This window comes from Drosophila ficusphila, unplaced genomic scaffold (assembly GCF_018152265.1).
Source record: "Drosophila ficusphila isolate 14025-0441.05 unplaced genomic scaffold, ASM1815226v1 contig_286, whole genome shotgun sequence".
NCBI lineage: Eukaryota > Metazoa > Arthropoda > Insecta > Diptera > Drosophilidae > Drosophila > Drosophila ficusphila.
Genome location: NW_025064189.1, coordinates 6,632,847 through 6,647,306, shown reverse-complemented (window position 1 = coordinate 6,647,306; position 14,460 = coordinate 6,632,847). Strand labels below are relative to the sequence as shown.

Sequence of the window (14,460 nt, the reverse complement as noted above, 5' to 3'; positions counted from 1 at the left end):
GGCAAGAACAAAAACACGAGCGTATCCCCAAATCGGAGCGATGTGTGTCCGTTGGCAAAACTGGCAAAAGGTCCGTGCAACAACGGCGGCAGCAGGTTAGTTCAGTCTCTTGCCTTAAATGGCCGCGTGCGGCAGACAAAAGCGCATGAAAAATTCATTGGAATTCGTCGGAACCGAAAGTTTAACGTCAGGACTGCGACAACAACAACAACAAAAGCAACAAAAACAAGAACAACTATAGCATATATAGTATAGCGACTCCTAGTCTTAAACGTCTATCGTTAGGTGTAACGAGGTGTGTGCCAAACTGTATGTGTGTGTGTGTGTGTTTCTCTATGTGTGTGTTTGTGTTTGAAGGCTTTGTGACTGTGTCAGTGGCGTTGTTATAAAAACACAACAAAAATTGAATGCCGAATTGAAAGTGGTTGACAGGCAACTGGAAAAACAACAGCCATGGCAATAATGTCGAGTGTCCTTTTGGCCAAGGCAAAGTGAAAGCAATACTCGCCCGAACAAATAGAGAAAAATATATACAAAATCGACAAATAAAGAAAACAACTAGCAATTGCCGAAAGTTTATTATTTTCCCATTGATTTCGATGCAAATCAACTGCGCAACAATTTCGAAAATCGTATTGAAGTAGGTTAGTACTTTTTGCGTAGAATGTGCGGTGGAGTGGGATTCGTAGGACATCAAACGTTTAAATACAAATTAGTTAGGCATGTGTTCTACCAAATTTGATTTCCCTTTATGTTTTGTCTCTTTTTTTCACATTCACCATCATTGCGTCGATTTCACAGTTGGATTTTCAACCACTTTTTGGCATGTGGCATACTTTTTGGGGATTCGTTGAAATTAATTTCCGAAGTTTTTGGCTTTTTGGTTTCGATGGTTCTTTTCCCTTTTTTTGTGGTGTATCGACAGCGAGTTCATTTTCCAGCCACTGGTTTTGGCCCTGACCACGTTTGGTTAATTAAGCTGCGAAGTCACCGAAGTGCAATTTGGAGACAGTTTTTATCAGAGGTTGATTAAAAGAAGGTGTATAACCTCACCAACTTAAATGGGAAAACTTTAATTGCTAAGAACGGTCGAGGAAACTTTTCAAGCTGCTGAGCAAATTAGCTGGGCTTGTTGTCAAAAATACCCCTTTTAACTTAGTTTGGATCTAGTTTCCCACAAGGTTTCGTTTATACACAAATTAAAACAATTATCTTGTCAAGATTAGGAACTTATTTCAAACAGTTTCTACGATGTACTCTATTATTGAAAATAATTTATATTCATAATCGAAGAATTATTATCATGTTTTTAATAAATAAGTAATATGTAGGCTAGGTTAACTAATCAATAAAAATGATTAAAATTGTTCATTTGAAGTGCCACAATCGCATTCTTATTTAAGTCCGAAATTTGTCAATTAAAAACATGAAAACAAATATAAATAGTTTTCCATGAGCTAATTTAGTCTTCTCTTACCATATAAACTACAATTAATGCATTCACATCAATGCATTAAAAATTCAAAAGGGCAATGTCCACAACCTTTTTATGTCTTTTTTGCAGTCCAAGCTTCTATTCCATTATTTATCAGTGTTTCAAATTTTCATTTTATTTGTATCATCAAATATTAAAATACGTTTTAAGGCACTTAAGTTTTTCAGACCATTTCCACACATGACAAATTAATGTCACAAAAGTTAGCAACGCAGCTGCGATTTCAAATTGCATAAATGACAGAAAATTTACATAAATACTTCACTTCATTGATATTTAATTCTGAAAATTTAAATGCAAACCTATGACAGTTCTACTACTACTTCCAAAAACACAAATATTCAATTACAACCAAAATCGATTTCTATTTTTTTGTACAAATTCAGTATAGAGGAATACAAACAAATCACAAAAGGCTGTCGAATAAAAAACCACAGCTCCTTTTTTATTCGAAAGGGAATATTACGATTTTATTTGTACATTTAAAGCTCTGTGAAATTAAACTGACAGCCATTTTCAATTAGGTTTGATGGATGTTATCGTTGTACAATATTATTTTTCATTCCTAATTCGATTGTCATGTAACCAAACTATTTGTCAACCACTCCACCGTTTTTTCTTCAAATACAAATTGAAAAATATAACTTCTCATCTATTTGCATGCTAATTATCGGAATAAAACCTGGCTCTAATTAATTAATGATTTGATTAACACATAAATGTGACCATTTGGGGAAATTTCAATTTGGCGAAGCGAATAGCGAACCAATTTACAAATTTATGACCACCGAAAAGTAGGCAACGTCGATGAAATTTTAATGAAATTAGACTGGCAACCGATTTCCGCAATTTTCAATTGTAAAAGGCCTATTCAGGAAAAGCATTCATGGCAGTGGGGGGAAAGTGCCTGCCTGGCCGCAGTTTATGGCATTTTAATCATTTAAGAACGCTCTTGCTCTTTGCAGTCAACATGCAAATTGCCTGTGCCGGACCCGGTCGCAATCGAACCCAGGACTCGAATCCATACCAGCCATCCTCGACCTCGTCCTCGTCCGCGTTCGCGTTCGCATCGTGGTCCTCTGCTAAATCCACATCCTCAACATCCTCGACATCGTCATCATCATCGAAGGCAGTGGAACGCACCGTGGTAGAGCCAACAGGGGCGCAATAAAAATTGCCTATAAATGGGCGGAAGTGCCAGAGGCGTAGGCTGCCAGGGGCAGGAGCAGCAGCAGGAGCAGGAGCAGGATGTTCTACGCACAAGGACGATGGAAGGAGGAAGCAAACGGCAGAACAACAAAGCCAAACTTCCGCATCGGATGCGACCGAACGGAAGTTATTTTGGCCGGCTGAACGTGAGCGCGGTACTCATCTACTTGTGGTGCTATCTGCTCCTGATAATGGCAGCATCTGGCGGCAGCAACAACGTGGTGAACGGCCTCAAATGCTACTGCAATCCGAAGGAGTGCGACGTCATCCGCTCGCCGGACTGCCCCGGAAAAGGACTCATGCTCTGGGATCCCTGCAAGTAAGTCGCACAGCTCCCTGCACTCCAATTAAAAAGATATTTTCTGCCCGGTTGCAAAACCGAGGGGTTGCCCTCGTGAATATATCATCGTTTTTATTGCCCAACCTAAGCGGTGAAATTGATATTAGACTTTATTTTAGAGGCTTTATTTCAATTGCTTGTCAGAGTGTTTTTAAAGTATTTATGGTTTTCAAAGGCGGCTCTTCAGCAAAAATAAAATTTGAAAAGCATTTCAGCATTTATTATTAGCAAACTGTATGGTCATAATCAAAACAATTAGAAACAGATTATTTGCTCTTAGTATACTCAGATGGTGGAAACTCCACGGAGCATAATTGCTTTTATTGCCAAAATAAACTGCAGGACTTCATTCTGCATTTAATGTGACAAACTTAAGTGGCTTTGTTTGCATAATCTGCAAACTGATAATAATTTCATGATATTAAAGTTAAATGGTTATCGAAATAATAGAAAGCAATTTAGATGCACAATATTTTGAATCTTTAATAATTGCCTACACAATGTATAAAAAATTCTAATTTAATTATATTCACAAAATATACACATGCCTGTGTAAGCCCTTTTTATGCTTCAGCAAAAAAAGTGTTTATGTTTTTGTATGCTTTTGCTAATAAAATAATTTACATGTCCATCTTGGAACTATAAAAATTGCTTTTAATTGAATAATTAATTGATTAATTAAACAACTTTAAAAAAATGTATAACAAATAAAGCTATATTTAAATCTTTAAGTTTATAAGTTGAATATACTCTACTAAATATTGCTTTAAAGATATAAACTAAATCGTTCTCTTTTCATTTTACTAAACTTTCACGTAATTCTTTTGGTGTTGACATCTGCATTTAATTTAAATAAGAACTAAATGGTCACGAATTCTTAACCCCACTATGATCTTAATAATTGGCACTGATATAATTAAGAGCGCCGTCATCCGAGTGTCTCGTACGAATTCCAATCAAATTCGAATCGTGAGTCACGTACTGCTTAGGAATTCAGATCAGGCGGCCAAAGGCGCCCACACCACAAATACAGAGTGTTAACTAATTGTTAACGCTTATCGAATCCAAGACGGAATCGAATCAATTACTACTGGGATTCATTCCATCTTCATTGCGGGGATTACTATATGCTCATACGTATACGTCATCTATTCGCAGATGCTGTCGCATATGCGCCAAAACTTTGGGCGAGTCCTGCGGCGGTCCGGGCGGATTTTCCGGTCAATGTGAGCCGCCCCTGCAGTGTGTGACCAAGCTGCCCATTAGCAGCGGACTGGGCGTGTGCATGGGTAAGTCGATAGATGTGCTCGAAAACTATATGCACTGTGGCAAAAAAGTATATTAAATGCAATAAAATCTGTTCCAGAAATGACTAAGTAATTAAGTTGGTTCCAAACGCAAAATATTTATTGATTTTAAAATGATGAAATTTTTGTTATGGAAAAGTATTATTTGTTCATAAGAAAAATATATATTTGGTCGATAGAAAAGAGCGATATATTAAATATGTATATATTTTTGGTATAAAAATTTTATTTCTTCCGTTTAGTTAGCTTTTAAAATATGGCAGGAATGATATGTTAGTTCTCTGCATTTTTTTAATAAAGCAATGAATTTAAACAAGTTAAAATTTTATTTAAAAAAAACCTAACATAAATATTGTCTAACAAAATAATTTTTGTTATAAAAATCAACTCCCCTCAAAAGACTTTAAAAGAAGAACAGATTTATTTGGCACTCTTACATTCCATTCCAGTTTATACATTTCTTGTGCTTATCCAATTTTTCTGCCAGTGTATGTACATATAAAAAAAGGGGGTGGGGGAGGTAGCGCCACCAGCGAGCGGGTTATGGTTATGGAGCACTCGTATTTAGTCGCATCCATTATGCATTAACATCACGTATTATAGACCACAGAGCCCTCAAACAAAATGTTTGCCACCAGTTCGGAGCGCTTCAGAAAATCGAGTCGCACTTGCCATTTGGATTGCGGGGCTCCTGGCGGGAATTCGTCCGAAATGAATGTATAGTTGCGGATCTCGTACAGTTTTCCCTGCATAATTTGATGGCATCAATTCGGTTTTTGCGTGTAATCGTGTTTGGGGAATTAATTCGCCCCGGCCGTGCGGCAATTTGCGTTCGTAATGCGAAATGGAAAATGAAAATGAAAATGAAATAACTGCAGAATGTTGTTCAAATTTAACTAGTTTGGCTCGCGTCGAGAGTGCCACAACACGAAAATGTTGACAAATATTTGCTTTTATTTATTGAAAGTTGTTTCCCAAAGGAAAATATTTGTCTTTATCATGTTGGGCAGGGGCAAAGTTTTTGGCATCGTTCTACTAGCCAAAAAAGCAAACGGAAGTTATATTTCATTAAATTGCTTTATCCGTTTGTTGTCATTGAAACATGTTTATTCTCTCTCAATTTCGATTAAGTTGCTACACTCAGATCAAGTTTGTCTTGGATATAGACGTTTTATAGAAAAGTCAAATTTTGTTTGCTAGTAACTCAAGACATCTGCCGAGATTTTACTCACCTTCATCACAGGACAATTAGCCGGCAAACTGCTGCAACTTTTGAGGCGTTTGTACAGTTTTCCAATAATGTTGTTCTGGTACATCGAACCCAAGTATTTGCAGCCATCCAACTTCAGGTCGGCTATGTTCATCCGGGTTTTATCCTTTTTCAACATATTTAAAGTAAGAAACATGTCGAATTTGTCGATTGTTTGATTTAAAATAAATCTGGCCGAAACTACGGGAATCCGCTGTCGCAAAAGTTTGCAGCTTAGTTCATTAACGTAATTTTTATCCAAAACTTGGCACTCCAATTTTTTCATGAGTATATCATAGTTGGGCTAGAGGGGAAAATCTGTTAAAATTATTAAATGAAGTGAGAGCAACCAACCTTTGCCAATCCAATTTGCAGCGGAAGTATAATGACCAGAAATGAAAAGCGGGCAATCATTATGGCAAACTAAACACGAAAATGCAAATGGGGTCGGCTTATATAGGCATCGGCCAATAAAAATAAACGTCACCGTAATCTCTTTAAATGCGCCGAGAATCAAAGTTCATTTGCGGGGCTTAATGAACATTTAATATGTGGATTAATGCGCACCAACAGTTTTGCCCGCTTTCATCGATTTGGTGTTAATAACATTATTTGTTTTGTTTGTATTTTAAATAGATTTGCAGCACCTGACTGCCCTGACCTACAGTCAGCACGATAATTGTTCCGACAGCAATTCGATTGTCTTGCAGCCGGGCTGCGAAATCACAAACAAACGCTGCCAATGCTGGCCAACAATGCGCACCTGTCTGAGTGAACTTTCCAGCGATGGGGGATCCCCAGGCGACTCCAGTTGGCACTTCAAAAACCTTGAGGTAGGTAAATATATAACCCCTTTCTCCAGTTAGTAATTGCGCCTGATTCCCCTGCAGGACTGCCAGTTGAACTTGCAGAATCTAATTAAACTCGAACAGGAATTCGATGAAGACTACAAAATCTCACCGAGTAAATTTACATACAAGAAGCTGCGCAGAAAGCGAAAATCGTTGAGAAAACGCATGTGAGTACTAAACTAAGATATTTCAAAATCAAATAATTATATATAATAAATTAATTAATTAACTTTACTTTGTTTTTAGCATCATCTTGAAGGATTGAGGCTTTAGTATGCCCACGGAAACATCCTTTTTCTCAGCTCTTAATGCAATAAAACCAAATGGAAAATCTTGTACAGATAGTATGCTTACTTCTAACTAATAATATGGCTATTATAAATAACATATATATATTTAAAAAAAACATATACATATACAAGAGGAAAAATACATATGAGAAATAGACAAATTGTATGTATCCTAAGACATTTGTTACTTTATTGTTTTTAGAGTGCGCGTACGTATGTATAAATTCGCAATTTTTATTCCTACTGCCCCGAAAACAAAATATACAAAACAATAAATTGAAAAAAAGTATTCAAGGATGTTGTTGCTTTTGAAAATAACAAACACTAAATGTGCAAAACGTTGGAGTTTTCCATAAGCATAAGTCAAGCCATTCAATTAACAATAAACCAGAATGACAAATTTTGCTAACATGAAACAGCATTGAAAATATATAAGTGGCCAGAAAATAACGCGGATGTTGTGTTTTTTTTATGGGATCTGAAAAACGTATTTATTTGGATTTTATTTTTGCAATGAAATTTTCATTTATGCGTTAACAGCTAAGCCACAAAAATATTGTAGCATACTTTTTTGGCTACTTAACAGAGGTAACATTTAACATAACAGAAATAAGTATGCGTCGTGTGGGACTCATGTAAAAACTGTGGTAAATGGCATGTAGAATTCTGTAGTGTAAAAAACAAGCGATAGGTGTCGCATGAGATAATATTAAGTAGCATTTGAATTGCTTACTTGTTTTTATCCCATGATCTGCAAGATGAAGGAATCATTGTCTGGATTTATCTTAAAACCGAATTATAAAAACTTATTAAATTATTAAGAAATATTTAAAGAATCAGAACCCATGAAAAAACACATTTTAAAGCATTGCAAGTTCGTTTTGATTTTTTTTTTTAATAATGTCACATGATAAAACATTCATTTTTGTTGTTAATATAGGAAATGATGTTCTTTTCTATAGAAACAATGGCAAAAAAACCATTTAGAAGCGACCAATTTAGTTTTTGGAAAATATCATTTTATAAAACTAAATTAAATAATCTTAACATTCATGTCTGAAATACACACGGAAACCACTGACTCACCTGCCCTGTTTTGATGCCCTCAGAACAACCAGGCAAATGAAACAACACTACAAAAGCGAATCAAAACCCTTCGGTCCAAAAATCGACCATCAACGGCAGTCGAGTGGGGTCAGTTCTTCATCTCGAAAAGATCAAAGATACACTTTGGCGCTTAAGTGTTTTCCCGCCGCTCTCCATCCTCATCGCCAGCCATCAGCTGAAGGAGTTCGAGATATTTGTTTCGCTTTTCGAATTGAGTTGTTATATTTCTGTGGCTCCGTGCACTCGAACTCGAGTTCGTTAGGCACCTTAGTGGAGCAAACAAAAGCCATTAGACGGCGTCATCTGACAGCCTCAATGGAATAGTTTTCGGGGCGAATGCCAGCGGAATGCCGGAGCGTTTATCGATCGCCTCTGATGGGATGTCCAACTGCCAATGAGGCCGGGCTGAATTAAAATCAGTGAAACGAATGTGCGGCGAGGGGGGGCCACTGTGTCCAGGGCACAGAACAAAAGACCTCAAGTGCGGAGGAGTGAGGTGTTAAAAATTCTACTCTTTATGCTCTATTATGATTTGACTCGCTGCTTGTGGACTTTGATGGACATTTACGATATGAAAAAACTTCATGTGTGCACTTCAAAAAATTAATTAATTTTATTTATGATAATTAAAAAGTTACTAAATGCTCTAAAAAATTAATAATTAAATATCGATGGTGTCTTTAAAATTATGAGATAATTCTTAAAGCAGAGGTTTAATCTAATATATACATATTTTACACACTCCATTAATTTTTCCAAACACAGTTCCCGATATTTCTTTCAGTATAAATGTGCGAGTGGAGTTTTATATATCTTTTCAGCTTTTGTCTCACTTGTTTGACAACCGATGCGTACAAATCAAAGCAGGAATCTAGAGTCATGGGCCCCGAGCCCCGACTCGTCTGTTGTTTGATTAATAGCCGCACAATTGATATGTTAAGTGGTAAATTACGCCATTGGCACGCAAATGTATCTTCAAGATACATGCGTTTGTGTGTAGACAAAAAAACGGGCAAATTGTTGTTTGTTTAAGGCGCCGCTTTGGATGCAGATAAAAATCTTGGAGCTGGAAAGGCGGAGCCTAAAGTGCGTAAAGTGATTTAATTTTGAATGGCTGTCGGAGAAAGTTCATCAAACACACTCACTCACTGGCCGGCATACAATTATTCAATTATTTGGTTGACTTTTTATTCCCCCACGTTTTTTTTTTTGGGAAGAAAAGCTTGGCATTTCACAAGGTTCGTTGGCTTAAATTAAAACCCATTAGTCTAGTTTTAACACGCTTTCGGGGAGTCTCCGTTTGTTGTTTTTACGGTCCCGTTTATATGTTTAAATAAAGCGAAAAACAAAACCGAATCGAACCGAAGCGAACAAAAAAATCCATTAAAGCCTTTTCGTATATTAGAAAAGCGAAACAATGGGGAGGGAGTTCGATTGATGTCATTAAATTTTTGCCACGCCATAAAATTCATCGAGTTTTTGTTGTTTGTGTTGAAAAACCGCCGTAGAAGTGTTATAAAAATCATTTAAAAGCCGAGATTTCCGTAGGTTTGATGATTTTTTTGTGGTCCCTGCTTTGTTTTTACTGCACGAACCCGAAGCCTTCGCTCATGCTCAACTAAAATGATTTAATTTCGAAACGTGCCTTGCAAATTTTATGATCAATTTTCGCTTTAAATATAGATTGAATGCCTCTTCGAATTATTTAAATGTGGCTTCAGCTTATTTATTTATTCTGCTCCTTTGTTTTTGCTTTGCTTCGGATATCATGTGACGAAGGTGCTTTATTGGAATGCAAAAAAAGTTAAAAAGGGAGCAGTTTTTTGATGATCAGCAGCGAAATGAAATATTGTAAATTTTATGGTTTTGATTTACGATATTTTAATAGAACAGTGATTTATGGAGTTTAAATAAAAGGATTGGTTCTTGAGAAAAGATATCTGTTGAATACTGTATTTTATGTATGAAGATTTTCTCAATATATAGTTTACACTAGTAATATCTTTCTATAGTAAAATTATTAGGATATTGTTTCGTATTACTAAGTATAAGTCGTGAATTGTTTACCACCTTTAATAATTTTTTGCAATGTTATGGTAATTAGATTATCTTTATTTTTCCTTTAATATTAATAAATTAAACGATCGATATTATTGGCCATTAAAAGTCCATCCACTGCTCCTGTGAATATCAATCTTCTTTTACTAATTTGGTTTCGATTCTTTTGATTCTTTTTTGCAGATCGAAGCTGATGGAGTTGCTTCATTTCCATTTCTATTCAGGCATTGATCTCTGGTCGGTCTGTCTGTCTGCATCATAAATAAACTGTGGCAAATTCTCTAAGCCAACCCGCTGAAGGCCCATAAATTAAATGGCGAAAACCAACAACGAAGGAGGCCAGTGTGGTTGTTGTGTCATTTTCTTGGCGCGCTTAATAAACTACACACACTTTATGCGATCTGTGGTTCCTGTTGTTGCGGCCTGCCGATTGCTGTTATATGATTTCATATATCATCGCAGCCAAGGAGGACCCTCCTCTCAATTTTTTCCTCTTTTTTTCTTCTTATTTTGCAGAGTTTTGTGTGTTCAGAATGCGCAGGCGTGCGGCATTTAGTTCAGCCTGTCGACTCTCGATTGTCCCTCCATTTTTCCCCCCCATTTCCCCGGATTCTTCGTCAGCCTGTTTTGTGTATACTTTTTTGTTTGATAACATTTTATTGTCCGCTTTATAAATTATTGGCGTTTGCCGGGACTCTCGGGTTGGGATCAGAATCGGGTTCGGAATCAGAATCGGGGCAAAAAGTATCCTTTTACGTTGCGCGTTTTTGGTATGCAACATGTGTCCAAATTTGTGCAGCATACAAATAAATACAATGGTAAAACACTAGCGATTGGTTTTTGATACGACTTATAAAATGGAAAATATGTCCTTGAAAATATAATACAATAAAAAACAACATTCATTAAATTTTTACATTATTATAAAGTGAAACTTCTACATTAAAAATTTAATTTAAAACAGAGCGAATCCAAATCCATTTATGATACTTGCATAAATAATATTCTCCATGTTCTAGTTTTCCGATTTTTAAAATAAACTTGTACAGGGTATATAAATACTCTATCAACAGCTCCAGCAAACTCCAGCAGCCGACTTGATTTTATAATTTTTCTTAGTTTTTTGCACCGATCGCCTGTTGAGTCTGCGCGTGTTTTGGCCATTTAGGGCGTCTTGGCCCTAAAACAGACAATTGAGTGTAGTGTGAAAGTTGCTTTAAATACTCTCGGTATCGGTATCGGAATCGAGGCGTTCCGATGCCCCGAAGGCGCTGATGCTGACGACTTCTGATGGAATGGGATTGGGAACGGGAATGGGAGGGACGAGTCGAGGCTGCCACCAAATCAAACCATTTATGTCTGGCTCATGCGACACATTTATCATCGTCAAGTAACAAAACTCACCTGCACCTGTCTGCTGCCCTGAGAATGGGCTGCATTCAAAAAGGGGGAAATCTGAGAAGAGCTATTTAATTATACAATATATACAAGGCACACCCGCTGGGCCGAATGGGGTTCCACTTCCCAAAGTCTTCTAACTGGAGCCCAGTAATGAGCTGCGGCCTTACACTGCCACTGCCAACCAACTAAATAACTCATATATTGGGAACAATGAAAAATCTGTCCGGTATCCATGGCATCCCATTATAGCCCTCTTTATATATATGTGGGTATGAAAGAGGAGCGCGGCGCATCGATCAATCGAAATGATATAATTATGGACAAGACTAAAGGGCGGCTCTGTGTAAATTGATATCAACAAATTACGCGAAAATATTTCAAAAATATTAACGAATGTGAATGATATAATGATGAGATGATGGATGTTGGAGGCACTGAAAAAAACTAGTTTAAATTAAAATTAAACATATTTTAACTATATTAAAAAACAACCTTTTTAAAATTGACATTCTCGGAGGCAAATAAATTTATTTTGAATTTGAATTTTTTTAATATTTTGGTAAATATTGCTTAATTTAATTTTACATATTTGGAAACACTTTCTTTAGAAAAATTAAAAGGATAATATAGTTATAATTTTTTGGCACAATAAATATGAACTTAAAATAAGCTACCTATTTTTCTCAGTGACTTTGCTCCACCCTAATTATGCCCAATTTAAAAAGGGTTAATTAAGGCACAAAACGCATTTCGAGTCCTGTGTGTCTGCCAATGGAGAGCGTTATTAATATGCGACATTTTTGATATCTTTTTGCGGCTGCCCGGGCAGAGGAACCCCGATGCTATAGAATACACACTGCACACTGCCCGATCAGACCGAACCATAATTACATACAGCATTTGTCATAACACCAGATATGGACATCCGATGCTGTTGCGCCGGGCGCGAAACCTTCGAGCCCCGCCAAAAAGCGAAAAGCCAGCGGACAAAAGATGCTTTTGGACCCGGCCAAGATCCGAACTATGCGACAAATGTAAGCGGGCACAAAAAAAGCCAGGCTAAAATGGACAAAAAATGATATAAGAAGGCAGCAGGGAAAATTGTAAATATCATCATTCGAGACGGCCAGCGATCGCAGGGCATTTTATAAATAAAACAAAATCATAAATGCTGCACTCGGATCCTGGGTGCTATATAATAATTACAGTCCGCATTCGCATTCCCAATCGCAATCGCCTCTCTCAGTGGACATTGGGCAGACGCTTCGCATTGGAATTCGGAGCATTGTGTCATATTTAATACAGAAATTTTAATTAAACATAATTTGTAAGGAGTGCACGTTGATGCATTCTGCCCGGACACACTGCACTCGCGCAGATTGAGATTGCTCGCAACGATAGCCCGACTTGGGATCGGAATAGAGTAATTTATGGCATTTTATGGTTAGGCCATAACTTGTCTATCATCCGTTGGAATTTCACTTTGATCTTATCGGAACGTGTGAAAAGTGGGCTTTTGAGCAGCCAGATGTGTGACAAATGGGTGGCTTGATTGCTCTATTTTGATTTGGATAGCTACAAAAAATTAAAGAAGTTAATTCCAATAAACTTTAATCTCTTAAATCAATTTAAAATTTTTCAATTCAATTTTTAATCTTTATTTTAATATTTTTTACACCCGAATTTAGGTACCTATGCCATATTTAAACACAGTTTCTTGGCAAAAGGCGTAGGAGGAATGCAGATTATCTAACTCAGAGTTACGCCTCATTCCTACGATTTACTTTTACAATATATCTGCACTCCCTGGTCCATTATCGGGGTCACCTTCTGTTGGGCTACCACTGCCATGAAGACGTTGAACAATGCCCGTTCAACCCAAATTCAATTCCAAATCGATCCCCGGTGATTATTCAAATGGTTTAACTAGTTCACCGCAGTTGACCCTCCGTGGGCAGCGCTTAAGTTCGATGGGGGCCCAACCCCGAAAAGCGAACTCGAGCTTCCTAAGGTTGCAGCTCCAAAAATAAAAAAGATATGCTCCCCGAAATCTGAGGAGTCGAGGTAATGCCCCCGGGCTATTTGACTGACTGACTCCGAATGCATTACATTTGCAAGACAACAATGGGCATTTTTATACATTTTTTTTTTTTTTCGGCGGTGCATTCGGCGGCGTTGGGCGTTTTTATTTTTACAGATATTGTTTACAATTTCCCAAGTCCAGTCCACAAATGCTGTGCCCTCTCATTGTTGGCCGATAGCTGTGGCAAATGCTGATCCCGAAGCTGGAGCTGAAGCTGCTCCAATCATCATTTTGTAGATATTCGCTTGGTGATATATTTTGGGTGAGCGCTTCCGGCAAATCGGAGCCAGTGAAAGGTCAAGTTGTGGCCAAGAAAAGCAGCCGGAGCAAGCGGAAAATGCTGCCCAGGGAGCTGTGTGCCATTGGAATGGGATTGCGAATTCAAATACAGTCAAAAATGTTCAGGAATAATTTCCTGAAGAGAAGTTTCTATCAATGGAAAAGAGGAAGGTACAAGAAAAATTCTTTTTAAAATACGATTTACGTTGCATTCGAATCTTAAATATTTTGTAAAGTAAAAATAATAATAGTTAGATTGCCCACGGACTTTATGAAAATTGTAATTTATATAGGAATGTGCAAATAAATTGTTAAACAATTATTAAAGTCTTTAAAATTGTTAACACTTGTGTAAGAAATCAAACAATTATATTTTTTATTAAGGTCTAGAATAATACTACAATTTTCCATATATTTCTTTTAATTTCAGTAAGCTTAGCTTACATTTTTAGTGGGGCTGGTCTGCTTTAGTTAGGCTCCACTGTATATCGTGTGGCATCGAAATAAACAAATCAAAGTGAGCCAATGTTCGCCAGTGGAAGTGCCCTCTTCTTCCTCGCGTTCGATCTGCGGTATGTGCTCAATTTTCCATAACATATTTGATCGCTGCGATCTTTGCAATCGCCTCTGACTTTCCACTTTTCCCTTTGTTCGCTGCTTTTGTTCGTGTGTGAGAAAAACTTATCGAATCGTGGCTATCGTTTCGGGATTCGGGTCTTTGGTTTTTCGGTTTTTTAGTTTTCGGTTTGTGCTGCGGCTTTTGGGTTCAAATTAAGCCCAGGTGACCACGA

General features: G+C 37.2%; 2 protein-coding genes across 3 annotated transcripts; one reads left to right on the top strand and one right to left on the bottom strand.

Annotated features, from left to right (window-relative positions):
- Nucleotides 1-119: 119 nt before the first annotated feature.
- On the top strand, nucleotides 120-7,191 carry LOC108100716 (cysteine-rich motor neuron 1 protein). 2 transcript variants are annotated; one of them, XM_017204750.2, is made up of 6 exons: nucleotides 120-295; nucleotides 2,461-3,023; nucleotides 4,203-4,333; nucleotides 6,237-6,433; nucleotides 6,491-6,618; nucleotides 6,698-7,191. In XM_017204750.2, the coding sequence occupies exons 2-6, from the start codon at nucleotides 2,680-2,682 to the stop codon at nucleotides 6,714-6,716; spliced, it is 819 nt and encodes a 272-aa protein (XP_017060239.1). In that variant the 5' UTR covers nucleotides 120-295; nucleotides 2,461-2,679; the 3' UTR covers nucleotides 6,717-7,191. The 2 variants fall into 2 exon arrangements, with proteins under 2 accessions (XP_017060239.1, XP_017060238.1); XM_017204749.2 differs by lacking the exon at nucleotides 120-295 and adding an exon at nucleotides 328-644.
- On the bottom strand, nucleotides 4,845-5,940 carry LOC108100717. The gene is made up of 2 exons (XM_017204751.2): nucleotides 5,584-5,940; nucleotides 4,845-5,097 (listed from the first exon to the last, which is right to left on the bottom strand). Exons 1-2 carry the CDS (start codon nucleotides 5,884-5,886, stop codon nucleotides 4,942-4,944), a joined length of 459 nt encoding a protein of 152 aa, XP_017060240.2. The 5' UTR covers nucleotides 5,887-5,940; the 3' UTR covers nucleotides 4,845-4,941.
- Nucleotides 7,192-14,460: the final 7,269 nt, after the last annotated feature.